The 24,986-nt window shown below is 54.2% G+C and overlaps 1 protein-coding gene across 1 annotated transcript in view; it reads left to right on the top strand.

Annotated features, from left to right (window-relative positions):
* Positions 1 to 1,437: 1,437 nt before the first annotated feature.
* The window catches only part of LOC144826100 (uncharacterized), a 229,305-nt gene continuing 205,756 nt past the window's right edge, over positions 1,438 to 24,986 (top strand). Inside the window, 2 exon segments of the mRNA XM_078684483.1 lie at positions 1,438 to 3,042; positions 3,045 to 4,089. Coding sequence (XP_078540609.1) covers positions 2,526 to 3,042; positions 3,045 to 4,089 — 1,562 coding nt within the window. The 5' untranslated portion in view covers positions 1,438 to 2,525.

The following is a 24,986-nucleotide window of genomic DNA, read 5'->3' as shown; positions in this document are numbered from 1 at the left end:
GATTTTCTGGGATGACCAGGCAGTGCAGTGTGGCTGCCACCCTCGGAAGAACTAAATATAATATAACTGTCAGGTAAGGATTCCTATAACTCTAAGTTTCCTTTTCCCCTGTTTCTTCTTTCTCTATTCCCTTTCTTGATCTCTGTTTTTTTTTGGTCTCTTCAGCTTCAATATTTGACTCCCTCTATCCACTATTCAAACTTCTGATAATCACCGCTTGGATCCACATTCCTCCTGGTACAAGTTGGGAGTGTAGTGCGGGTCCAATTCTTTTTAGGTCAGTTTTGCCCAGCAGTTCCTTAACAATTGGCACATTTGTCACCTCTTCCAGACCACATGAGACCATCCTCTCTCTGTCTGTCTTTCGGCATCTTTTCTCTCTGGATCTGACTTCCATCTCTTTGCGTCCTCCCATCCTGCCCTTTTTTGTCCTGTCTACTACAAGCAAAAGACACAGTACATGTGTGTGGACACACATGCACACATGGCTTGCTTTAGGGTGGTGCGACCTGTGGAACTGCACCTGGTGCTGACCTTGAGCGCACTGTATTTAGAAGTAACTTATGGGTTCACAAGCATCTGCTGAAGATTAGGGGTGGGCGGAATTCGAGTAGTTGCACTACGCAAAACTTCATGAAACGGTAAAAAATGTCCACGAGCACACAAAAGTTCAGCGAACACGCAGAATTGCTTGTTCCGCCTGTTCGCGTTTATTTGTTCCTGTTCGCGAATGCTGTTTGCGTGCTCGGGGAGAAATATCTTGCAAACACGCATTTTGAAAGCGCGAACAAGCAAAAAATTCCGCAAAAACGCGGATCGCAGAATTTTTGGCAATTCCGTGTTCTCCACAGAACGCGAAATTACCCAAATTGCACGATCAGAATGGAATTTACCACCCAGGCCTACTGCAGAGTTTCCTGTGCTGGACCCCTGTGGTGAGAGTGGAAGATAACCTTTTTTCTCTTTCCTCTGTTTTGTGTTTTTCTTTTCTTTACCCTTTTTGGTTTCCTTTACTGTTGTGCTGTTCAATAAATTGTCCCTTCCTAGATCTCTGGAAAAAGGAATAGATTAACAGTCTAGGTGGGCAGGGGAGTAAATAACATCTAGTAATTTATTACAAGAATTACAAATATCTCACTATGACGCCAGCCGTTGCCACTGAAATTGCAATTTGAAAGTGGTGGCTGCTTCTGAGAATCTGTGTTTCTTTCTTAAATGTTTACTTCTTTTGCTCTCACATCCTTGATTTCCAGTGATCCCAAGCTCCCGATCTACACTGTTTCACCACTATCAGAAATGCAACTCAAACTGATTTCCTTTCTTGTTTTTGTTAATGCTTTCTTTGTGCAAAGTATAAAGTCACAAATATTTTGACTTTGTGTTCATTTACAATTTTTGACTCCATTTCTACAGGTGACAGAAGCATGAACAGAAAAAAGAAGGTTTAAATTTAGTGAAACACAACAAAAAGGATTATTTCAAGGAATGTTAAAACCTTCTCGAGCTCTAGAGAAGAAACACATTCTATGTGCCAGGAATGGTGAGGATGTTGGAGCGGAAGAAACTGGTGTATGTGAAAGTTGTCAAATCCTAAAGGAAAATGATCATAAATGTTTACCAAGTGTCAGTAACTGAGATTGAGGAGAACATTGGCCACAATTGATTCCCACGCAGTGCACTTGAGAAAACTCAGTGTTGTAAATTCTGTTTGATGGTTTATGAGAAAGGCTTTGGAGACCCAGCCCCTCCCCAACAGATCAGCATCCGTGGACGTGTTGTGATGCGACAGAACCGTCAAAAAGACTAATATCCCCGGTTTACAAGTGCAAGCTTTTGACTGTGTCTCCTGTGATTCAGAGGAGTGAAAAGACTGTTTAAAAGAAACAAATTGTAAATACTCTTTCTCAGATGTCGTTTCGGCAAAGATGCTGGATTATCATTTCCAATATAGGAAGATTTTCCCCCACCGACTCTGTCTCTTGGGTTGATCCGAGTAGTTTCAAAGTGTTCTGTAACTTACAAAGTCGATCATGTGCCTGTCTTAGCCACTGAACAAAAAACCATATACTGGCTCAGAAAGTATAAAAGGGGCCAGTGTTACGCTATTGATAATTCATAAACCACCCTGGCATGCCCTAATCATCTGTCCATTACTTGTATGAACAAACATACCTACCAGGCAAACACTAAAGCCCAAAGACCTAATCAGTGCTTTTAGAACTCCTAAATCAAATGTGATAAACTAGAATCACTAAATGAGACTAATTAAACTTGAGAGAATTCACCCGGGCATAACTTGGAGAAAATGAATCCACGAGGGCATCTTAATAAATACAAGGGGCTCGTTGGTGAAAGTTAATAAGAAAAGTTAGGTAGGTGCCTTTAAAGATAGGAAAATTATCTCCAGGTAAAAATTATAATTAGTTAAATACATATGTTAAGAAGAGCATCTGAAATGTATTTTAGAAGGTCATGCTGAGTTGTGACAAACAAGTACATGATCATAAATCAAATTCAGTCTTAAGATGACAGGTATCCAGGAACAAACCCAACTTGGAGGGGAAACAAACAACCCTAATAGGATCAATGACTGTGAGAACAGCTTTAGTTATCAATCTCACCTCACTAAACATGAGAAAAGTAGCGCTGGACGAAAACCCTATCAGTGTCGTGAATGCCAGAAAGGCTTCAGTCGCAAATCCAGCCTTATGGTACATGAAAGAACCCACACTGGGCTTAAACCTTATCAGTGCTCGGAAGGCTGTAAAAGCTTCAGTACCAAATCCAATCTCACTGTACATGGGAGAACTCACACTGGGCTTAAACCGTATCAGTGCTCGGAAGGCTGTAAAAGCTTCAGCACCAAATCCAAGCTCACTTTACATGAAAGAACTCACACTGGACAAAAACCGTATCAGTGCTCCACGTGCCAAAAAAGCTTCAGTTTTAGTGACAGTTTGATTCAACATCAGCGAACTCACACTGGACAAAAGCCTTATCAGTGCTCTGAATGCTCGAAAAGCTTCAGTAGCAAAGCCAATCTGACTATGAAAGAGCCCACACTGGACAAAAACCGTATCAGTGCTCTGAATGCTCGAAAAGCTTCAGTCAGAAATCCACCCTTACTGCACATGAGCGAACTCACACTGGGCAAAAACCGTATCAGTGCTCTGAATGCTGTAAAAGCTTCAGTCGGAAATCCAGCCTTACAATACACGAGAGAACTCACACTGGGCAAAAACCGTATCAGTGCTCTGAATGCTCGAAAAGCTTCAGCCAGAAATTCAACCTTACAAAACATGAGCGAACTCACACTGGGCAAAAACCGTATCAGTGCTCTGAATGCTGTAAAAGCTTCAGTCTCAAATCCAACCTTACTGCACACGAGAGAACCCACACTGGACAAAAACCGTATCAGTGCTCTGAATGCTGTAAAAGCTTCAGAACCAAATCCAACCTTACTGAACACGAGAGAACCCACACTGGACAAAAACCGTATCAGTGCTCCTCATGCCATAAAAGCTTCAGTTTTAGTGGCAGTCTGATTCAACATCAGCGAACTCACACTGGGCAAAAACCGTATCAGTGCTCTGAATGCTGTAAAAGCTTCAGTACCAAATCCAACCTTACAAAACACGAGAGAACCCACACTGGACAAAAACCGTATCAGTGCTCTGAATGCTGTAAAAGCTTCAGTACCAAATCCAACCTTACTGCACACGAGAGAAACCACACTGGACAAAAACCGTATCCGTGCTCCTCATGCCATAAAAGCTTCAGTTTTAGTGGCAGTCTGATTCAACATCAGCGAACTCACACTGGGCAAAAACCGTATCAGTGCCCGGAATGCTGGAAAAGCTTCAGTATCAAATCTAATCTCACTATTCATGAAAGAGCCCACACTGGGTATAAACCGTATCAGTGCTCTGAATGCCAAAACAGTTTCTATTCCAAATCCAGTTTAACTGTACATCAGAGAATCCATACTGGCCTCAAACCGTATCAGTGCTCTGAATGCTGTAAAAGCTTCAGGCAGAAATCCAGCCTTACTAAACACGAGAGAACGCACACTGGGCAGAGACCCTATCAGTGTTCTGGATTCCAGAAAAGCTTCAGTCGTAAAATAACTTTCACTCACCATGAGGGAACTCACACTGGGAAAAAACCTGATTAGCTCTCTGAATGCTGAAAAAGTCGGAAATCTGGTCTCACTCAACCTGCGAGAATTTACCTGGAAAAAACCTCATCATAGCTCTAAATGCCTGGGAAGGGTCTGCTGGAGATTTCATTCAACATGAGGGAACCCACAACGAGAAAGAAAATGATCCGTGCTCTCAATGTGAAAAAAACTTCAGTTGTAAATGTAACCTTTCTACGTAAGAGAGACAATGTGGGAGAATAAAAGGTGCTCACTGTCAACCCTGAGGAGGAGCTTTCAGCATCGCAAAACCTTTACATGAAGCAACCACAAAGACTCCACTCCATTGATTGTTCTACAAACTCTACTGAGAACAGCAAACAGCGAGGGATTGAAACGCTTCAATTAAACTCATTCCTTTGTAACTATTTGTGGCCTCATTCCATTCAGTGTGTCTTGGTCCCTGAGAGTTTAAAATGGCTCTGACCCTCAAAGGCTATTCGATACTGAACTTTGAGGCTATACTGCTAGATTCAGGAATGCACGTAACTTCAAACGGTTTCAAGCGTTAATGAGCCTCACCAGGGGGCTGCAGCAGGAGTCCCTGGGTCGTAGGTCTCTATGGGACCAACATCTGTTCTGTGCCACGTAGGGCTGATCACTGAAAAAAACTAAAGACGATGGAAGGACTGCTGGTTAATCTCAGCAACACCCCACCACATCATTCTCTGGTCTTTGTGCAACTACAGACGAGGCCAGCCATATGCAAACCGTTCCTGGCTCCACTGTAAAGAGTCCGAATGACCTCTGTTCCAAGGGGACATGGCCTTGCATTACAAAGATCCACTTGAGAGACCTCTTTCTATGTCCTTTTTGCTACAAATGGAACCTGCTTCCCATCTGCTGAGGACAGTTTCACCAGCTTTACAATCTCATCAGATACACCCAAGAGAGTCTCACAGATAATCAGGCCTATTCGTAAACTACTATAGGACGACTAAAGTACAACAAAATGCGATTCACAAAGTATGTGCTGTCGGTCTGCCTCTCCTATCCTTTTCTTTGTGGAGTTGCCTGCCTCGACTGCAGAGTTTCCGCACATGTTTATATACTTTTTGTAGTAAATGCGAGAGGGACAGAGTGGGAGTGGGTGTAAAATGGGAAATATTTATGAATAAAGGGGAGGGGCTAAGGGAGGAGTAAGGAGGGGGGTGTAGGGATGGACAAGCACTCACCTGCAAAGGAGTAAACCCATTGCTATTTACAAACCACACCTCTAAAGTCACAACAGCCATGATGTACCTAAAACAGTTGTAAATATACCCGAGCTTAGAGACCAACATCACACATGGTGATCCACTGGAACTGCAACACACTCCCATTAATAATAATGGAGGTACGGACATATATTAAAACGGCATTAAATTAAATATTTTAAAATAATTAAAAATCTAAACAAATGTCATTCAAGGCAAAAAATATCTAAAAAGAAAAACGTTTAATTATTTTACAATGTTTTAATAAAATTTGTTGAACACTAATATAACATTTATTTTTAGTTAAGTATAATTACATATGTTATATTTAATGCCCAAAAGCAAATTTCAGGTTATTTCAGGCAATCAGGTGACACCACGTTGCAGAGATTTTCATATTTTCAATCCAAATAACAGACTAACATGTCCACCACTCAAATTAATTTCAATTTTCACTATACTAATTCACCACTAATCCTTTAATGGGTTCCGTAGTAGTGTGTTACTCTCCGAAAAAGCGCTTTGATGCCTCGTGAGGGGTAATAAGCACTATATACATGCAATTACAATACAATACATTTAAAAATTATTAATACATATTATAAATGTTAATTTAGGTGGGACATCTTTAATTAAACCTTAATACAAATATATCTTCTATATATTCTACTTGGGTGGAGTGTTCCCTGTGTAAAAAATATAAAGAATATTTAAATTGTTTATTACACTACAAATGTAAATGTTATAAACTTTAAATATAGAACAAATTAAAAAATGCTACAATAATAACTCACAGTTTACTTGGAGATTTAATTGATTTTAAATGTAAAAAAAAGTTTTCTTACAGATCTGTTCCAAAAATCCCAACAAGCTACAATCATCTGATTTTCTTATTATGTAATCCGAATTACTGATTTGCCTTATTCACCTCTATTCGGCGGGGTACATCCTTAAAAAATCATGTATAGAATTAATTGAAAGTATTTTTTAATAGTTGCAATCACCGTTCCCTCTAGGGCGCGCGCGCACCGCTCCTGACCTCAGTGCGCACCACCTCGCGTGGAGCGCGCACACAGTCAGGACGTCGTGCTGCCGGCTGCTATGGAAGAAGCGAGCAGCGCGAATGCAGCGGAGCGGTCGTGAGGGGTGCAGGTAAGGAGGCGGGGGCTCTGATTAACAGCAATACTTAAACAAAAGGCCAGATTCTGCCCCGCGCTTTACTAACAAAAGCGTAGACAGTTTCCAAACACAGCATGTGTTAAAGTATGCGCTGTGTTTGGAAACTGTCTATGCTTTTGTTAGTAAAGCGCGGGGCAGACTCTGGCCTTTTGTTTAAGTATTGCTGTTAATAAGAGCCCTTGAAGGGGGTCTGATTAACAGCAATTCACAAACAAAAAGAAGGGGAAAACGAGTGAAACAGAGGGCAGAAGAGCACAAAAAAAGGGGAAAACGAGTGGAACAGAGGGCAGAAGGGCACAAAAAAGAAGGGGAAAATGAGTGAAACAGAGGGCAGAAGGGCACAAAAAAGGGGAAAACGAGTGAAACAGGGCAGAAAGGCACAAAAAAGGGAAAACAAGTGAAACCGGGCAGAAGGGCACAAAAAAGAAGGGGAAAACAAGTGAAACAGAGGGAAGAAGGGCACAAAAAAAGGGCAAAACAAGTGAAACATAGTGCAGAAGGGCACAAAAAGAAGGGGAAAACGAGTGAAACAGAGGGCAGAAGGGCACAAAAGAAGGGGAAAACGAGTGAAACAGAGGGCAGAAGGGCACAAAAAGAAGGGGAAAACGAGTGAAACAGGGCAGAAGGACACAAAAAAGAAGGGGAAAACGAGTGAAACAGGGCAGAAGGGCACACAAAAAGGGGAAAACGAGTGAAACAGAGGACAGTGAAGCTTCTTCCTCCCCAAGTGGCTTTTTTTACCCTCCGGACAGTTATGAGTCTTGCCTCTGAAGACCGCAGTGTTCTATGAGGCGTATACCAGCGAAATCGTTGTTTTAAAAATTCTGTTCCGCTTCCCTGAAGGGCTTTAAACACCAGACAGAGGGACTTAAATTGAGTGCGCTTCCTAACCGGCGGCCAGTGAAGTTTTTTAATTTTGGCTGAGATTGAGTCGAACTTTGGCGTGCCTGTAAGGAGTCTGGCTGCTGCGTTCTGCAGTATTTGAAGTTTGTTTAAAGATCCTTCCTGGATTTTGAGACATAGACTATTGCAGTAGTCTAATCTGGACATTATTAATGCAGTGACGACTGTTTGTGGCGCATCTTTGGGTAGCACTGTGTAGGAGTAAATGGCACAAGAGTATTGCCACCTTAAGAGGGGACCAAGTTGTGCTAGTCTCACCCTCACTTCATACAGGAGTAAAGGGCACAAGAAGGGTATCGCCACGTTAAGAGGGAGTACGAGTTGTATCTAGTCTGATCCTCACTACATATTGGAGTAAAGGGAGCTATAAGTAGTATTGTCACTTTAAAGGGACAAATGATGTGTCGAGTCTGATCCTCACGCCGAACAGGAATTAAGGGCACAAGAAGTGAAATGAAACCTTGTGTGGCGGGGGCTTCCACGCTGTGTTTAGTTTGATCCTTACCCTATTTTGGGATCTAGCGGCCAGGTCTACAGAGTTTAGATTACTAACCCACAGGTTGAAGGAATTAGTTGGGTGCACCATTACTGAGTTATGGTTAAATGTAGCCCGCACAACCCACTGAGCACTCCTGCCGGTGTGGGACTCGCGCTCTCTGGGTTATTAACAATCCCCTAATGGGTTCAGGGACACTTTCAAGGGTCATCAGAACAGGGTATGCATTGTGACATTTATTTTAAAATAGTTATATTAACATTTCTAAATCTGGTGCTCACAATGTTGTATGGTAACATCACAGGAGCTAAAAATGAGACGCAGCTAAGCATTTCCAGAGCAGTGAAAACAACCGTGAAAACCTTTAACATCATTATCACAATTTATAGCGCCAACTCCCTCTGTGCTATCTCTAGGCGCTATGCGGGTGTCTAGAAAAATCAATAAATAATCTACCTAATTCTCAAGGTTTTGTGGTGGTGCGCAGACCTTGGACAACAAGGTTTTTGTCTGTCTGGAAACGCTTGCCAGCTGTTTCAAGGGCAAAGACATTGTGCTTGTTTGGGGACAAGCATTGCCCTGGCGCCATTCAGCCCGAGTCTGGGGGGGTCTCGCTGCAGTCCGAGTCTGGGCGGGGGGGTCTCGGTGCAGCGAGTCTGGAGGGGTCTCGGTGCAGCCCGAGTCTGGAGGGGACTCAGTGCAGCCCGAGTCTGGAGGGGACTCAGTGCAGCTCGAGTCTGGGGGGGGGTCTCGGTGCCGCCCGAGTCTGGTGGGTCTCGCTGCAGCCCGAGTCTGGAGGGGACTCGCTGCAGCCCGAGTCTGTGAGGGGTCTCGGTGCAGCCCGAGTCTGGAGGGGTCTCGGTGCAGCCCGAGTCTGGAGGGGTCTCGCTGCAGCCCGAGTCTGTGAGGGGTCTCGGTGCAGCCCGAGTCTGGGGGGGTCTCGCTGCAGCCCGAGTCTGGGGGGGACTCGCTGCAGCCCGAGTCTGTGAGGGGTCTCGGTGCAGCCCGAGTCTGGGGGGGTCTCGGTGCAGCCCGAGTCTGGGGGGTCTCAGTGCAGCCCGAGTCTGGGGGGGTCTCGCTGTAGCCCAAGTCTGGGGGAGGGGTCTCAGTGCAGCCCGAGTCTAGGGGGGTCTCAGTGCAGCCCGAGTCTGGGGGGGTCTCGCTGCAGCCCGAGTCTGGAGGGGGGTCTCAGTGCAGCCCGAGCCTGGGGGGGTCTCGCTGCAGCCCGAGTCTGGAGGGGTCTCGTGCAGCCCGAGTCTGGAGGGGTCTCGGTGCAGCCCGAGTCTGGAGGGGTCTCGGTGAAGCCCGAGTCTGGAGGGGTCTCACTGCAGCCCGAGTCTGGGGGGGGTCTCGCTGCAGCCCGAGTCTGGGGGGGTCTCGGTGCCGCCCGAGTCTGGGAGGGGTCTTGCTGTAGCCCGAGTCTGGAGGGGTCTTGCTGCAGCCCGAGTCTGGAGGGGTCTTGCTGCAGCCCGAGTCTGGAGGGGTCTTGCTGCAGCCCGAGTCTGGAGGGGTCTTGCTGCAGCCCGAGTCTGGGGGGGTCTCGCTGCAGCCCGAGTCTGGAGGTGTCTCGGTCCAGCCCGAGTCTGGGGGGGTCTCGGTGCAGCCTGAGTCTGGAGGCGTCTCGGTGCAGCTCGAGTCTGGGGGGGTCTCGGTGCAGCCTGAGTCTGGGGGGGTCTTGGTGCAGCCTGAGTCTGGAGGGGTCTCGGTGCAGCTCGAGTCTGGGGGGGTCTCGGTGCAGCCCGAGTCTGAAGGGGTCTTGGTGCAGCTCGAGTCTGGGGGGTCTCGGTGAAGCCCGAGTCTGGAGGGGTCTCGGTGCAGCCCGAGTCTGGAGGGGTCTCGGTGCAGCCTGAGTCTGGAGGGGTCTCGCTGCAGCCCGAGTTTGGGGGGGTCTCGGTGCAGCCCGAGTCTGGGGGGGTCTCGCTGCAGCTCGAGTCTGAGGGGGGTCTCGCTGCAGCCCGAGTCTGGGGGGGGGGTCTCAGTGCAGCCCGAGTCTAGGGGGGTCTCGGTGCAGCCCGAGTCTGGGGGGTCTCGGTGCTGCCTGAGTCTGGGGGGGGTCTGAGTACAGCCCGAGTCTGGGGGGGGTCTCAGTGCAGCCCGAGTCTAGGGGGGTCTCGGTGCAGCCCGAGTCTGGGGGGTCTCGGTGCTGCCTGAGTCTGGGGGGGTCTCGCTGCAGCCCGAGTCTGGTAGGGGTCTCGATGCAGCCCGAGTCTGGGGGGGTCTCGCTGCAGCCCGAGTCTGGGGGGGGTCTCGCTGCAGCTCGAGTCTGGGGGGGGTCTCGCTGCAGCCCAAGTCTGGTAGGGGTCTCGATGCAGCCCGAGTCTGGATGGGTCTCGGTGCAGCACGAGTCTGGAGGGGTCTCGGTGCAGCTCGAGTCTGGAGGGGTCTCGGTGCAGCCCGAGTCTGGAGGGGTCTCAGTGCAGCCCGAGTCTGGGGGGGGTCTCAGTGCAGCCCGAGTCTAGGGGGGTCTCGGTGCTGCCTGAGTCTGGGGGGGTCTGAGTGCAGCCCGAGTCTGGGGGGGGTCTCAGTGCAGCCCGAGTCTAGGGGGGTCTCGGTGCAGCCCGAGTCTGGGGGGTCTCGGTGCTGCCTGAGTCTGGGGGGGTCTCAGTGCAGCCCGAGTCTAGGGGGGTCTTGGTGCTGCCTGAGTCTGCGGGGGTCTCGGTGCAGCCCAAGTCTGGAGGGGTCTCGCTGCAGCCCGAGTCTGGAGGGTTCTCGGTGCAGCCCGAGTCTGGGGGGGTCTCGCTGCAGCCCGAGTCTGGGGGGGTCTCGGTGCAGCCTGAGTCTGGAGGGGTCTCGCTGCAGCCCGAGTCTGGGGGGGTCTCAGTGCAGCCCGAGTCTGGAGGGGTCTCGGTGCAGCCCGAGTCTGGAGGGGTCTCGGTGAAGCCCGAGTCTGGAGGGGTCTCACTGCAGCCCGAGTCTGGGGGGGTCTCGCTGCAGCCTGAGTCTGGGGGGGGTCTCAGTGCAGCCCGAGTCTGGGGGGGTCTTGCTGCAGCCCGAGTCTGGAGGGGTCTTGCTGCAGCCCGAGTCTGGAGGGGTCTCGGTGAAGCCCGAGTCTGGAGGGGTCTCGGTGTAGCCCGAGTCTGGGGGGTCTCAGTGCAGCGCGAGTCTGGGGGGGTCTCGGTGCCGCCCGAGTCTGGGGGGGTCTCGCTGCAGCCCGAGTCTGGGGGGGTCTCGCTGCAGCCCGAGTCTGAAGGGGTCTTGGTGCAGCTCGAGTCTGGGGTGGTCTCGGTGAAGCCCGAGTCTGGAGGGGTCTCGGTGCAGCCCGAGTCTGGAGGGGGTCTCAGTGCAGCCCGAGTCTGGGGGGTCTCGCTGCAGCCCGAGTCTGGAGGGGGTCTCAGTGCAGCCCGAGTCTGGGGGGTCTCGCTGCAGCTCGAGTCTGGGGGGGTCTCGGTGCAGCCCGAGTCTGGGGGTCTCGCTGCAGCCCGAGTCTGGGGGGGTCTCAGTGCAGCCCGAGTCTGGGGGGGTCTCGCTGCAGCTCGAGTCTGAGGGGGGTCTCAGTGCAGCCCGAGTCTAGGGGGGTCTCGGTGCAGCCCGAGTCTGGGGGGTCTCGGTGCTGCCTGAGTCTGGGGGGGTCTCAGTGCAGCCCGAGTCTAGGGGGGTCTCGGTGCAGCCCGAGTCTGGGGGGTCTCGGTGCTGCCTGAGTCTGGGGGGGGTCTCAGTACAGCCCGAGTCTAGGGGGGTCTTGGTGCTGCCTGAGTCTGCGGGGGTCTCGGTGCAGCCCGAGTCTGGAGGGGTCTCGGTGCAGCCCGAGTCTGGGGGGGTCTCGGTGCAGCCCGAGTCTGGGGGGGTCTCGGTGCAGCCCGAGTCTGGAGGGGTCTCGCTGCAGCCCGAGTCTGGAGGGGTCTCGGTGCAGCCCGAGTCTGGGGGGGTCTCAGTGCAGCGCGAGTCTGGAGGGGTCTCGGTGCAGCCCGAGTCTGGGGGGGTCTCGGTGCAGCCCGAGTCTGGAGGGGTCTCGGTGCAGCCCGAGTCTGGAGGGGTCTCGGTGCAGCACGAGTCTGGAGGGGTCTCGGTGCAGCTCGAGTCTGGAGGGGTCTCGGTGCAGCCCGAGTCTGGGGGGGGTCTCGGTGCAGCCTGAGTCTGGGGGGGTCTCAGTGCAGCCCGAGTCTGGGGGGGGTCTCGGTGCAGCCCGAGTCTGGGGGGGGTCTCGGTGCAGCCCGAGTCTGGGGGGGTCTCAGTGCAGCCCGAGTCTGGGGGGGGTCTCGGTGCAGCCCGAGTCTGGGGGGGTCTCGGTGCAGCCCGAGTCTGGGGGGGTCTCGGTGCAGCCTGAGTCTGGAGGGGGGTCTCGCTGCAGCCTGAGTCTGGAGGGGTCTCGGTGCCGCCCGAGTCCGGGGGGGTCTCAGTGCAGCCCGAGTCTGGAGGGGTCTCGTGCAGCCCGAGTCTGTGAGGGGTCTCGGTGCAGCCTGAGTCTGGAGGGGGTCTCAGTGCAGCCCGAGTCTGGAGGGGTCTCGCTGCAGCTCGAGTCTGGGGGGGGTCTCGCTGCAGCCCGAGTCTGGAGGGGTCTCGGTGCAGCCCGAGTCCGGGGGGGGTCTCAGTGCAGCCCGAGTCTGGAGGGGTCTCGCTGCAGCTCGAGTCTGGGGGGGGTCTCGATGCAGCCCGAGTCTGGGGGAGTCTCGCTGCAGCCCGAGTCTGGTAGGGGTCTCGATGCAGCCCGAGTCTGGGGGGGTCTCGCTGCAGCCCGAGTCTGGGGGGGTCTCGCTGCAGCTCGAGTCTGGGGGGGGTCTCGCTGCAGCCCAAGTCTGGTAGGGGTCTCGATGCAGCCCGAGTCTGGAGGGGTCTCGGTGCAGCCCGAGTCTGGGGGGGGTCTCAGTGCAGCCCATGTCTGGGAGGGGTCTCGCGGCAGCCCGAGTCTGGAGGGGTCTCGGTGCAGCCCGAGTCTGGGGGGGTCTCAGTGCAGCCCGAATCTGGGGGGGTCTCGGTGCAGCCCGAGTCTAGGGGGGGTCTCGGTGCAGCCCGAATCTGGAGGGGTCTCGGTGCAGCCCATGTCTGGGAGGGGGTCTCGGTGCAGCCCGAGTCTGGGGGGGGTCTCAGTGCAGCCCGAGTCTGGGGGGGTCTCGGTGCAGCCCGAGTCTGGGAGGGGGTCTCGCTGCAGCCCGAGTCTGGGGGTGTCTCAGTTTAGCCTGAGTCTGGGGGGGTCTCGGTGTAGCCCGAGTCTGGAGGGGTCTCGGTGCAGCCCGAGTGTGAGGGGGTCTCGGTGCAGCCCGAGTCTGGGAGGGGGTCTCGCTGCAGCCCGAGTCTGTGGGGGTCTCAGTGCAGCCCGAGTCTGGAGGGGTCTCGGTGCAGCCCGAGTCTGGAGGGGTCTCAGTGCAGCCCGAGTCTGGGGGGGTCTCGGTGCAGCCCGAGTCTGGAGGGGTCTCGGTGCAGCCCAAGTCTGGGGGGGTCTCGGTGCAGCCCGAGTCTTGAGGGGTCTCGGTGCAGCCCGAGTCTGGGAGGGGTCTCGGTGAAGCCCGAGTCTGGGAGGGGTCTCAGTGCAGCCTGAGTCTGGGGGGGTCTCAGTGCAGCCCGAGTCTGGGGGGTTCTCGCTGCAGCCCGAGTCTGGAGGGGTCTCGCTGCAGCCCGAGTCTTGAGTGGTCTCGGTGAAGCCCGAGTCTGGAGGGGTCTCGGTGCAGCCCGAGTCTGGGGGGGTCTCGGTGCAGCTCGAGTCTGGAGGGGTCTCGGTGCAGCCCGAGTCTGGAGGGGTCTCGGTGCAACCCGAGTCTGGGGGGGGGGGTCTCGCTGCAGCCTGAGTCGGGGGGGGTCTCGGTGCAGCTCGAGTCTGGAGGGGTCTCGGTGCAGCCCGAGTCTGGGAGGGGTCTTGCTGCAGCCCGAGTCTGGGGGGGTCTTGCTGCAGCCCGAGTCTGGGAGGGGCCTCGGTGCAGCCTGAGTCTGGGGGGGTCTCGGTTTAGCCTGAGTCTGGAGGGGTCTCGCTGCAGCCCGAGTCTGGGGGGGTCTCGGTTTAGCCCGAGTCTGTAGGGGTCTCGTTGCAGCCCGAGTCTGGGAGGGGTCTCGGTGCAGCCCGAGTCTGGAGGGGTCTCGGTGCAGCCTGAGTCTGGGGGTGTCTCGAGTCTGGAGGGGTCTCGCTGCAGTCGAGTCTGGGGGGTCTCGCTGCAGCCCGAGTCTGGAGGGGTCTCGGTTTAGCCCGAGTCTGGAGGGGTCTCGGTTTAGCCCGAGTCTGGAGGGGTCTCGGTGCAGCCCGAGTCTGGGGGGGGTCTTGTTGCAGCCCGAGTCTGGAGGGGTCTCGGTGCAGCCCGAGTCTGGGAGGGGTCTCACTGCAGCCCGAGTCTGGGGAGGGTCTCGCTGCAGCCCGAGTGTTAGAAAGGCGGTCCCGGGGGAGGCAGAAGATGTCGGACTGACCACCCCTAGGTCCACCCCTCCGTTTAGAAGTAGCCGAGCGTTATCGAGAGGCCTCCTGGGTGAGGGTCCTCTCCTAGGATCGTACAGCAGAGTAACCACACCACTACAAATGGACACCACACAAGAGGATAAGTTCTTAGGCTTTATCAAGAATAAAGGTTGCTTGTCTTCAGCGATATGTACAGGCAGATCAAGGGATCTGAAAAGTCTCGTAAATAAGGGACAGGGTAGCGGGACAGTCTCAGTACTGGTGAAGGAATGGATACCGTGCGCACAGCTCTCAATCCTCGAGCCGGGGGGTTCCGAGAGGTCGAGCCGTGGCAGCGCCAGCAGGACTCGACAAGTGGTATTTAACGGAGAGGGGGCCGCGGCAGCGCCAGCAGGCCTCGAGGTGGTTCCGGCGAAGATGGGCCGCGGCAGCGCCAGCAGGCTCCAAAGAGGGTTCAGCGATGATGGACCGTGGCAGCGCCAGCAGGCTCCAATGATTGTTCAGCGAAGATGGACCGCGGCAGCGCCAGCAGGCTCCAAAGATGGTTCAGCGAAGATGGACCGCGGCAGCGCCAGCAGGCTCCAAAGATGGTTCAGCGAAGATGGACCGCGCCAGCGTCAGCAGGCTCCAAAGATGGTTCAGCGAAGATGGACCACGGCAGCGCCAGCAGGCTCCAAAGGTAGTTTCAGGTTTATGGGTAATGAGTTCTTCTCTGGGTCAGCCGCGACAGTGTCAGCAGGGCTCTTGACTCCAGGATACAACTGGCGTCCTACTCCAGGGCTGGCCCAAATATAGGACTGGAGTCCCTTGATGTCCGGACCCCGCGCCTGGGGGTCAGAGGGCCCGGGATGGTGATGTCCAGACACCCAGCAGGGGGGTGTTGCCAGCGCCCAGGGAGGCCGGAGGGCGATCGATACCAGGCGTCCGGGGACGGCTGGAGGGCCATCGAAACTCCCCTCCTCTTGGATCCGTTGAGTGGCCACTCTACCACCGGGGGGAATCTTGGTGCCTCGATGTCGGGGCTTCGCTGGGGCTTTGGCCGGGGCCGAGGCCACGTGCTCGGGACGTGATGGGCCCAAGATGGAGTCGGGCAAGGCCTCGTGCTCGGAACGTGATGGGCCCAAGATGGAGTCGGGCCTGTAGGGATGGTCCGGAGTGGTAGCCGAACCGGCAGTGTTGGGGCGTGCAGGGTTCGCCGTGTTCCAGGGGGGAGAGCCGTAGTATTCCAGGGTGGTTGCTCTCGTCGGTAGTTCGTGTAGGGTCGTGCCAAGGGGGCGACCGTGGCTCGATGGAAGGCCGATATCGTTCTGGGCCCGCCATGCGGGAGGGATAGGACCACGCCATGAGGTCGGGTCCAACACCGAGTCTGGGGGGGGGGGGTCTCAGTGCAGCCCGAGTCTGGAAGGGGTCTCATTGCAGCCCGAGTCTGGAGGGGTCTCGGTGCAGCCCAAGTCTGGGGGGGTCTAGCTGCTACTTCATTTAAGGTGACATCTGGTGCCAGAGCATCTGGATCTGCGACCCGGGGGAAGTGTCTCTGAATCAATGGTCAGTTCTGGGGTTCATAGCAGGTATTGACCACTGATTCTTATTTTATGTTTTCAGAAACAAACAGGGAATTTAAGACACTAGATCTAACGGGACTATACTGGTTGGACGCAAAATATGTCCCCTATGTGAAAAGCCACAGAGAGGCGTTCCATGGGTGGAGAGGGGGTGCTTCCACGCATCCACCCTTGGAGTTTGGTGCATTACTCTGCCACAGAGAGGCGTTCCATGGGTGGACAGGGGGTGCTTCCACGCATCCACCCTTGGAGTTTGGTGCATTGCTCTGCCCCAGAGAGGCGTTCCATGGGTAGAGAGGGGGTGCTTCCACGCATCCACCCTTGGAGTTTGGTGCATTGCTCTGCCCCAGAGAGGCGTTCCATGGGTGGAGAGGGGGTGCTTCCACACATCCACCCTTGGAGTTTGGTGCATTGCTCTGTCCCAGAGAGGCGTTCCATGGGTGGAGAGGGGGTGCTTCCATGCATCCACCCTTGGAGTTTGGTGCATTGCTCTGCCCCAGAGAGGGGTTCCATGGGTAGAGAGGGGGTGCTTCCACGCATCCACCCTTGGAGTTTGGTGCATTGCTCTGCCCCAGAGAGGCGTTCCATCGGTGGAGAGGGGGTGCTTCCACACATCCACCCTTGGAGTTTGGTGCATTGCTCTGTCCCAGAGAGGCGTTCCATGGGTGGAGAGGGGGTGCTTCCATGCATCCACCCTTGGAGTTTGGTGCATTGCTCTGCCCCAGAGAGGGGTTCCAGGGGTAGAGAGGGGGTGCTTCCACGCATCCACCCTTGGAGTTTGGTGCATTGCTCTGCCCCAGAGAGGCGTTCCATCGGTGGAGCAGGGGTGCTTCCACGCATCCACCCTTGGAGTTTGGTGCATTGCTCTGCCCCATAGAGGCGTTCCATGGGTGGAGAGGGGGTGCTTCCACGCATCCACCCTTGGAGTTTGGTGCATTGCTCTGCCCCAGGGAGGCGTTCCATGGGTGGAGAGGGGGTGCTTCCACACATCCACCCTTGGAGTTTGGTGCATTGCTCTGCCCCAGAGAGGCGTTCCATGGGTGTAGAGGGGGTGTTTCCACGCATCCACCCTTGGAGTTTAGTGCATTGCTCTGCCTCAGAGAGGCGTTCCATGGGTGGAGAGGGGGTGCTTCCACGCATCCACCCTTGGAGTTTGTTGCATTGCTCTGCCCCAGAGTGGCGTTCCATGGGTGGAGAGGGGGTGCTTCCACGCATCCACCCTTGGAGTTTGGTGCGTTGCTCTGCCTCAGAGAGGGGTTCCATGGGTGGAGAGGGGGTGCTTCCACGCATCCACCCTCGGAGTTTGGTACATTGCTCTGCCCCAGAGAGGCGTTCCATGGGTGGACAGGGGGTGCTTCCACGCATCCACCCTTGGAGTTTGGTGCATTACTGTGCCCCAGAGAGGGGTTCCATGGGTGGAGAGGGGGTGCTTCCACGCATCCACCCTTGGAGTTTGATGCATTGCTCTGCCCCAGAGAGGCGTTCCATGGGTGGAGAGGGGGTGCTTCCACGCATCCACCCTTGGAGTTTGATGCATTGCTCTGCCCCAGAGAGGCGTTCCATGGGTGGAGAGGGGGTGCTTCCACACATCCACCCTTGGAGTTTGGTGCATTGCTCTGCCCCAGAGAGGCGTTCCATGGCTGGAGAGGGGGTGCTTCCATGCATCCACCCTTGGAGTTTGGTGCATTGCTCTGCCCCAGAGAGGCGTTCCATGGGTGGAGCAGGGGCGCTTCACCGCATCCACCCTTGGAGTTTGGGGCATTGCTCTACCCCAGAGAGGCGTTCCATGGGTGGAGAGGGGGTGCTTCCACGCATCCACCCTTGGCGTTTGGTGCATTGCTCTGCCCCAGAGAGGCGTTCCATGGGAGGAGAGGGGGTGCTTCCACGCATCCACCCTTGGAGTTTGGTGCATTGCTCTGCCCCAGAGAGGCGTTCCATGGGTGGAGCGGGGGTGCTTCCACGCATCCACCCTTGGAGTTTGATGCATTGCTCTGCCCCAGAGATGCGTTCCATGGGTGGAGAGGGGGTGCTTCCACGCATCCACCCTTGGAGTTTGGTACATTGCTCTGACCCAGAGAGGCGTTCCATGGGTGGAGAGTGGATGCTTCCACGCATCCACCCTTGGAGTTTGGTGCATTGCTCTGCCCCAGAGAGGCGTTCCATGGGTGGAGAGGGGGTGCTTCCACGCATCCATCCTTGGAGTTTGGTGCATTGCTCTGCCCCAGAGAGGCGTTCCATGGGAGGAGAGGGGGTGCTTCCACGCATCCACCCTTGGAGTTTGGTGCATTGCTCTGTCCCAGAGAGGCGTTCCATGGGTGGAGCGGGGGTGCTTCCACGCATCCACCCTTGGAGTTTGATGCATTGCTCTGCCCCAGAGAGGCGTTCTATGGGTGGAGAGGGGGTGCTTCCACGCATCCACCCTTGGAGTTTGGTACATTGCTCTGCCCCAGAGAGGCGTTCCATGGGTGGAGAGTGGATGCTTCCACGCATCCACCCTTGGAGTTTGTTGCATTGCTCTGCCCCAGAGAGGCGTTCCATGGGTGGAGAGGGGGTGCTTCCACGCATCCATCCTTGGAGTTTGGTGCATTGCTCTGCCCCAGAGAGGCATTCCAAGGGAGGAGAGGGGGTGCTTCCACGCATCCACCCTTGGAGTTTGGTGCTTTGCTCTGCCCCAGAGAGGCGTTCCATGGGTGGAGAGGGGGTGCATCCACCCTTGGAGTTTGGTGCATTGCTCTGCCCCAGAGAGGGGTTCCATGGGTGTAGAGGGGGTGCTTCCACGCATCCACCCTTGGAGTTTGGTGCATTGCTCTGCCCCAGAGAGGGGTTCCATGGGTGTAGAGGGGGTGCTTCCACGCATCCACCCTTGGAGTTTGGTGCATTGCTCTGCCCCAGAGAGGGGTTCCATGGGTGTAGAGGGGGTGCTTCCACGCATCCACCCTTGGAGTTTGGTGCATTGCTCTGCCCCAGAGAGGCGTTCCATGGGTGAACGGGGGTGCTTCCACGCATCCACCTTTGGAGTTTGGTGCATTGCTCTACCCCAGAGAGGCGTTCCATGGGTGGAGCGGGGGTGCTTCCACGCATCCACCCTTGGAGTTTGGTGCATTGCTCTGCCCCAGAGAGGCGTTCCATGGGTGGAGAGGGGGTGCTTCCACGCATCCACCCTTGGAGTTTGGTGCATTGCTCTGCCCCAGAGTCGCGTTCCATGGGTGGAGAGGGGGTGCTTCCACGCATCCACCGTTGGAGTTTGGTGCATTGCTCAGCCCCAGAGAGGCGTTCCATGGGTGGAGAGGGGGTGCTTCCACGCATCCACCCTTGGAGTTTGGTGCATTGCTCCTCCCCAGAGAGGCGTTCCATGGGTGGAGAGGGGGTGCTTCCACGCATCCACACTTGTAGTTTGGTGCTTTGCTCTGCCCCAGAGAGGCGTTCCATGGGTGGAGCGGGGGTGCTTCCACGCATCCACCCTTGGAGTTTGGTGCATTGCTCTGCCCCAGAGAGGCGTTCCATGGGTGGAGAGGGGGTGCTTCCACGCATCCACCCTTGGAGTTTGGTGCATTGCTCTGCCCCAGAGACGCGTTCCATGGGTGGAGAGGGGGTGCTTCCACGCATCCACCGTTGGAGTTTGGTGCATTGCTCAGCCCCAGAGAGGCGTTCCATGGGTGGAGAGGGGGTGCTTCCACGCATCCACCCTTGGAGTTTGGTGCATTGCTCCTCCCCAGAGAGGCGTTCCATGGGTGGAGAGGGGGTGCTTCCACGCATCCACCGTTGGAGTTTGGTGCATTGCTCTGCCCCAGAGAGGCGTTCCATGGGTGGAGAGGGGGTGCTTCCACGCATCCACCCTTGGAGTTTGGTGCATTGCTCCTCCCCAGAGAGGCGTTCCATGGGTGGAGAGGGGGTGTTTCCACGCATCCACACTTGTAGTTTGGTGCATTGCTCTGCCCCAGAGAGGCGTTCCATGGGTGGAGAGGGGGTGCTTCCACGCATCCACACTTGGAGTTTGGTGCATTGCTCTGCCCCAGAGAGGCGTTCCATGGGTGGAGCGGGGGTGCTTCCACGCATCCACCCTTGGAGTTTGGTGCATTGCTCTGCCCCAGAGAGACGTTCCATGGGTGGAGAGGGGGTGCTTCCACGCATCCACCCTTGGTCTTTGGTGCCTTGCTCTGCCCCAGAGAGGGGTTCCATGGGTGGAGAGGGGGTGCTTCCACGCATCCACCCTTGGAGTTTGGTGGATTGCTCTGCCGCAGAGAGGCGTTCCATGGGTGGAGAGGGGGTGCTTCCACGCATCCACCCTTGGAGTTTGGTGCATTGCTCTGCCCCAGAGAGGCGTTCCATGGGTGGAGCAGGGGTGCTTCCACGCATCCACCCTTGGAGTTTGGTGCATTGCTCTGCCCCAGAGAGGCGTTCCATGGGTGGAGAGGGGTTGCTTCCACACATCCACCCTTGGAGTTTGCTGCATTACTCTGCCCCAGAGAGGGGCCCATGGGTGGAGAGGGGGTGCTTCCACGCATCCACCCTTGGAGTTTGGTGCATTGCTCTGCCCCAGAGAGGGGTTCCATGGGTGGAGAGGGGGTGCTTCCACGCATCCACCCTTGGAGTTTGGTGCATTGCTCTGCCCCAGAGAGGCATTCCATGGGTGGAGTGCGGGTGTTTCCACGCATCCACCCTTGGAGTTTGGTGCATTGCTCTGCCCCAGAGAGGCATTCCATGGGTGGAGTGCGGGTGTTTCCACGCATCCACCCTTGGAGTTTGGTGCATTGCTCTGCCCCAGAGAGGCATTCCATGGGTGGAGTGCGGGTGTTTCCACGCATCCACCCTTGGAGTTTGGTGCATTGCTCTGCCCCAGAGAGGCGTTCTATGGGTGGAGAGGGGGTGCTTACACGCATCCACCCTTGGAGTTTGGTGCATTGCTCTGCCTCAGAGAGGGGTTCCATGGGTGGAGAGGGGGTGCTTCCACGCATCCACCCTTGGAGTTTGGTGCATTGTTCTGCCCCAGAGAGGCGTTCCATGGGTGGAGAGGGGGTGTTTCCACACATCCACCCTTGGAGTTTGTTGCATTGCTCTGCCCCAGAGAGGCGTTCCATGGGTGCAGCAGGGGTGCTTCCACGCATCCACCCTTGGAGTTTGGTGCATTGCTCTGCCCAGAGTGGGGTTCCATGGGTGGAGCGGGGGTGCTTCCACGCATCCACCCTTGGAGTTTGGTGCATTGCTCTGCCCCAGAGAAGCGTTCCATGGGTGGAGAGGGGGTGTTTCCACGCATCCACCCTTGGAGTTTGGTGCATTGCTCCTCCCCAGAGAGGCGTTCCATCGGTGGAGAGGGGGTGCTTCGACGCATCCACCCTTGGAGTTTGGTGCATTACTCTGCCCCAGAGAGGCGTTCCATGGGTGGAGCAGGGGTGCTTCCACGCATCCACCCTGTTAGTTTGGTACATTGCTCTGTCCCAGAGAGGCGTTCCATGGGTGGAGAGGGGGTGCTTCCTTGCATCCACCCTTGGAGTTTGGTGCATTGCTCTACCCCAGAGAGGCGTTCCATGGGTGGAGAGGGGGTGCTTCCACGCATCCACCCTTGGAGTTTGGTGCATTGCTCTGCCCCAGAGAGTCGTTCCATGGGTGGAGAGGGGGTGCTTCCAACGCATCCACCCTTGGAGTTTGGTGCATTGCTCTGCCCCAGAGAGGCGTTCCTTGGGTGGAGAGGGGGTGCTTCCACGCATCCACCCTTGTAATTTGGTGCATTGCTCTGCCCCAGAGAGGCGTTCCATAGGTGGAGTGGGGGTGCTTCCTTGCATCCACCCTTGGAGTTTGGTGCATTGCTCTGCCCTAGAGAGGCGTTCCATGGGTGGAGAGGGGGTGCTTCCACGCATCCACCCTTGGAGTTTGGTGCATTGCTCTGCTCCTGAGAGGCGTTCCCTGGGTGTAGAGGGGGTGCTTCCATGCATCCACCCTTGGAGTTTGGTGCATTGCTCTGCCCCAGAGGGGCGTTCCATGGGTGGAGCGGGGGTGCTTCCACGCATCCACCCTTGGAGTTTGGTGCATTGCTCTGCCCCAGAGAGGCGTTCCATGGGTGGAGCGGGGGTGCTTCCTTGCATCCACCCTTGGAGTTTGGTGCATTGCTCTGCCCCAGAGAGGCGTTCCATGGGTGGAGAGAGGGTGCTTCCACGCATCAACCCTTGGCGTTTGGTGCATATACCCGCTGGAATGTTAAACACCTTGACCTTTGATCCCCTCTTTCCCATGCGTCAGGTAGGTATTTAACCCAGTTTTTCCAGCACTTTCCGGTATGTCCTCGCCAGAGTATAGAAGACCTTGACCTTTGACCCCCTCTTTCCCAAGTGTCAGGTAGGTATGTCCTCGCCAGAGTGTAGAAGACCTTGACCTTTGACCCCCTCTTTCCCACGTGTCAGGTAGGTATATCCTCGCCAGACTGTAGAAGACCTTGACCTTTGACCCCCCTTTCCGATGCGTCTGGTAGCTATGTCCGCACCGGAGTGTCGAAGACCTTGACCTTTGACCCCCTCTTTCCCCAACGTCAGGTAGGTATGTCCTCGCCGGAGTGTTGAAGACCTTGACCTCTGACCCCCTCTTTCCCACGCGTCAGGTAGGTATGTCCTTGCCGGAGTGTTGAAGACCTTGACCTATGACCCCGCTTTCCCACGCGTCTTGTAGGTATGTCCTTGCCGAAGTGTTGAAGACCTTGACCTTTGACACCCTCTTTCCCACACGTCAGGTAGGTATGTCCTCGCCGGAGTGTTGAGGACCTATGACCCCCTCTGTCCCACGCGTCAGGTTGTTATGTCCTCGCCGGAGTGTTGAAGACCTTGACCTATGACCCCTCTTTCCCAGGCGTCTTGTAGGTATGTCCTTGCCGGAGTGTTGAAGACCTTGACCTTTGACCCGATCTTTCCCCAACGTCAGGTAGGTATGTCTTTGCCGGAGTGTTGAAGACCTTGACCTCTGACCCCCCTCTTTCCCACATGTCAGGTAGATATGTCCTCGCCGGAGTAGCAGACCTTGACCGTTGACCCCTTTTTCCCAGACAGTTATCATTAATTTCGACACCTGCTTTGGTTTGGAGATTGTGTGGATATATTCCCCAGGAGCATCAGTTGGTTTTGAAGCCACAAAAAACTTGTTGAGCTTCTTGTGCTCCTTGCTTTTTTGGTGTTCGAAAAGGAAATCAGGCTAAGAAAAGACATTGCCATTTTTCCTTGTAAAAAATAACATTGGGCTTCTCACACAACCCTTGGATTAAGGGTCCACAACAATAGGACATTTGGACCTCCTGGATCTAGAATAAAATATTTGGTTTTTGGATTCGAATACGTCATTCCTCACAAGATTGAATATTGTTTGGTTGGCTGATTTGTATTAATAATGCATAAAATGAAAACGGAACGTTTTGTAAAAAAATAATTGACAAATCGAATTTTTGTTTTGTTGTGTTTTTTCCTTATTTAAAATATATATATATTTTTGCAATTGCTGGTAATAACCATTGGATGAATGTTAAATAGATGATATATATATATCTTATATTAGAGATGTCTTGGCTAAACTGGGGCGTCCAGAGCTTTATCATTCCCCGCATTTGTTACAAAAAAGTGATCTGTACTGGATAAAGATGAATTTTAAGAGGATGGTTGAGCAAGAGCGGGAATATGTGGAAATGAACAAACCTCTTGTTAGATCTAACTATGTTTTAAAGACCACTCCACATTTAGAACCATACCTCAGAATGGTTTCAATACCATATCACCGACATCTTTTAATAAGATTCAGATTAAATATTGTTCAGTATACTTTGGGCACCTCATGTGTGTGGGGGAAACCAGACTTTACACCTCCCTGTAGCTGTGATAATGCCTCTCCCCAAACCCTTTTGCATTTCGTTCTGTTTTGTCAGCACTTTTGTGATATCAGGAAGCAACATTTAGTGCCTTTATTAAGAGAAGCGGGTCTCTTACAAGCTAAACCAGCACTGATGTTTTTACAATTGTTAAGCACTCCGAAAGTGATGTTTGGGGTTGCAAGCTTTCTGGTGGCTGCTGTACGCAATACGAATAAGAGACTGGCTTTTAGAGCCTTGGAGAATTGATTTTATCCCTCTGCTAATGAATTTTGATGTTTTTTAACTTTGTGATATGCCCATTGACAATATTTGCTTTTATGTGTATTTATATACGTTTCTTGTATAACACTATGTATCAATCTTGATAATATTTTAAAGTTTTTAATATTTCTGTATGATGCATTTTTGTGACTGCTTTTATGATTTTTACTAATCGAAATAAAGTGCTATTGACTTGACTTGACTTGATATATATCATACAATTTATGGTGTGACGAGACAGATAATTAATAGTTTTTGTCCTCATAATTAAGTTTCTTGAAGAAAACACCTTGGCATCGCCTTTTCGTAATTTTCTAATTTTACCCAGAGGCCGTTTGGTTTACCGGGTACCCCCTTGTTATTAATAAAGAACCTTTTTCCCTTGCGTCAGGTAGGTATGAACTTGCCGGAGTATTGCAGACCTTGACCTTTGACCCCCTCTCTCCCAAGCATCTGGTAGGTATGTCCTCGCCGGAGTATTGCAGACCTTGACCTTTGATCCACTCTTTCACATGCGTCAGGTAAGTATGTCCTTGCCGGAGTGTTGAAGACCTTGACCTTTGACCCCTCTTTCCCACGCGTCAGGTAGGTATGTCCTTGCCTGAGTGTTGAAGACCTTGACCTATGACCCCTCTTTCCCACGCATCTTGTAGGTATGTCCTTGCCGGAGTATTGAAGACCTTGACCTTTGACCCCCTCTTTCCCCAACGTCAGGTAGGTATTTCCTCGCCGGAGTGTTGAAGACCTTGACCTCTGACCCCCTCTTTCCCACGCGTCAGGTAGGTATTTCCTCGCCGGAGTGTTGAAGGGCTTCACCTTTGACCCCTCTTTCCCATGCGTCAGGTAGGTATGTCCTTGCCGGAGTGTTTAAGACCTTGACCTTTGGCCCCTCTTTCCCACGCGTCAGGTAGGTATATATTCGCCGGAATGTTAAACACCTTGACCTTTGACCCCCTCTTTCCCATGAGTCCGGTAGGTATGAACTTGCCGGAGTATTGCAGACTGTTGGACAGGCCTCGTGGTCGGGCCGTCCCC

This window comes from Lissotriton helveticus, chromosome 3_2 (genome assembly GCF_964261635.1).
Source record: "Lissotriton helveticus chromosome 3_2, aLisHel1.1, whole genome shotgun sequence".
In the NCBI taxonomy this organism is placed as follows: domain Eukaryota; kingdom Metazoa; phylum Chordata; class Amphibia; order Caudata; family Salamandridae; genus Lissotriton; species Lissotriton helveticus.
The sequence above is the reverse complement of the archived record's forward strand: the minus strand, read 5'-3'. Positions and strand labels throughout refer to the sequence as shown.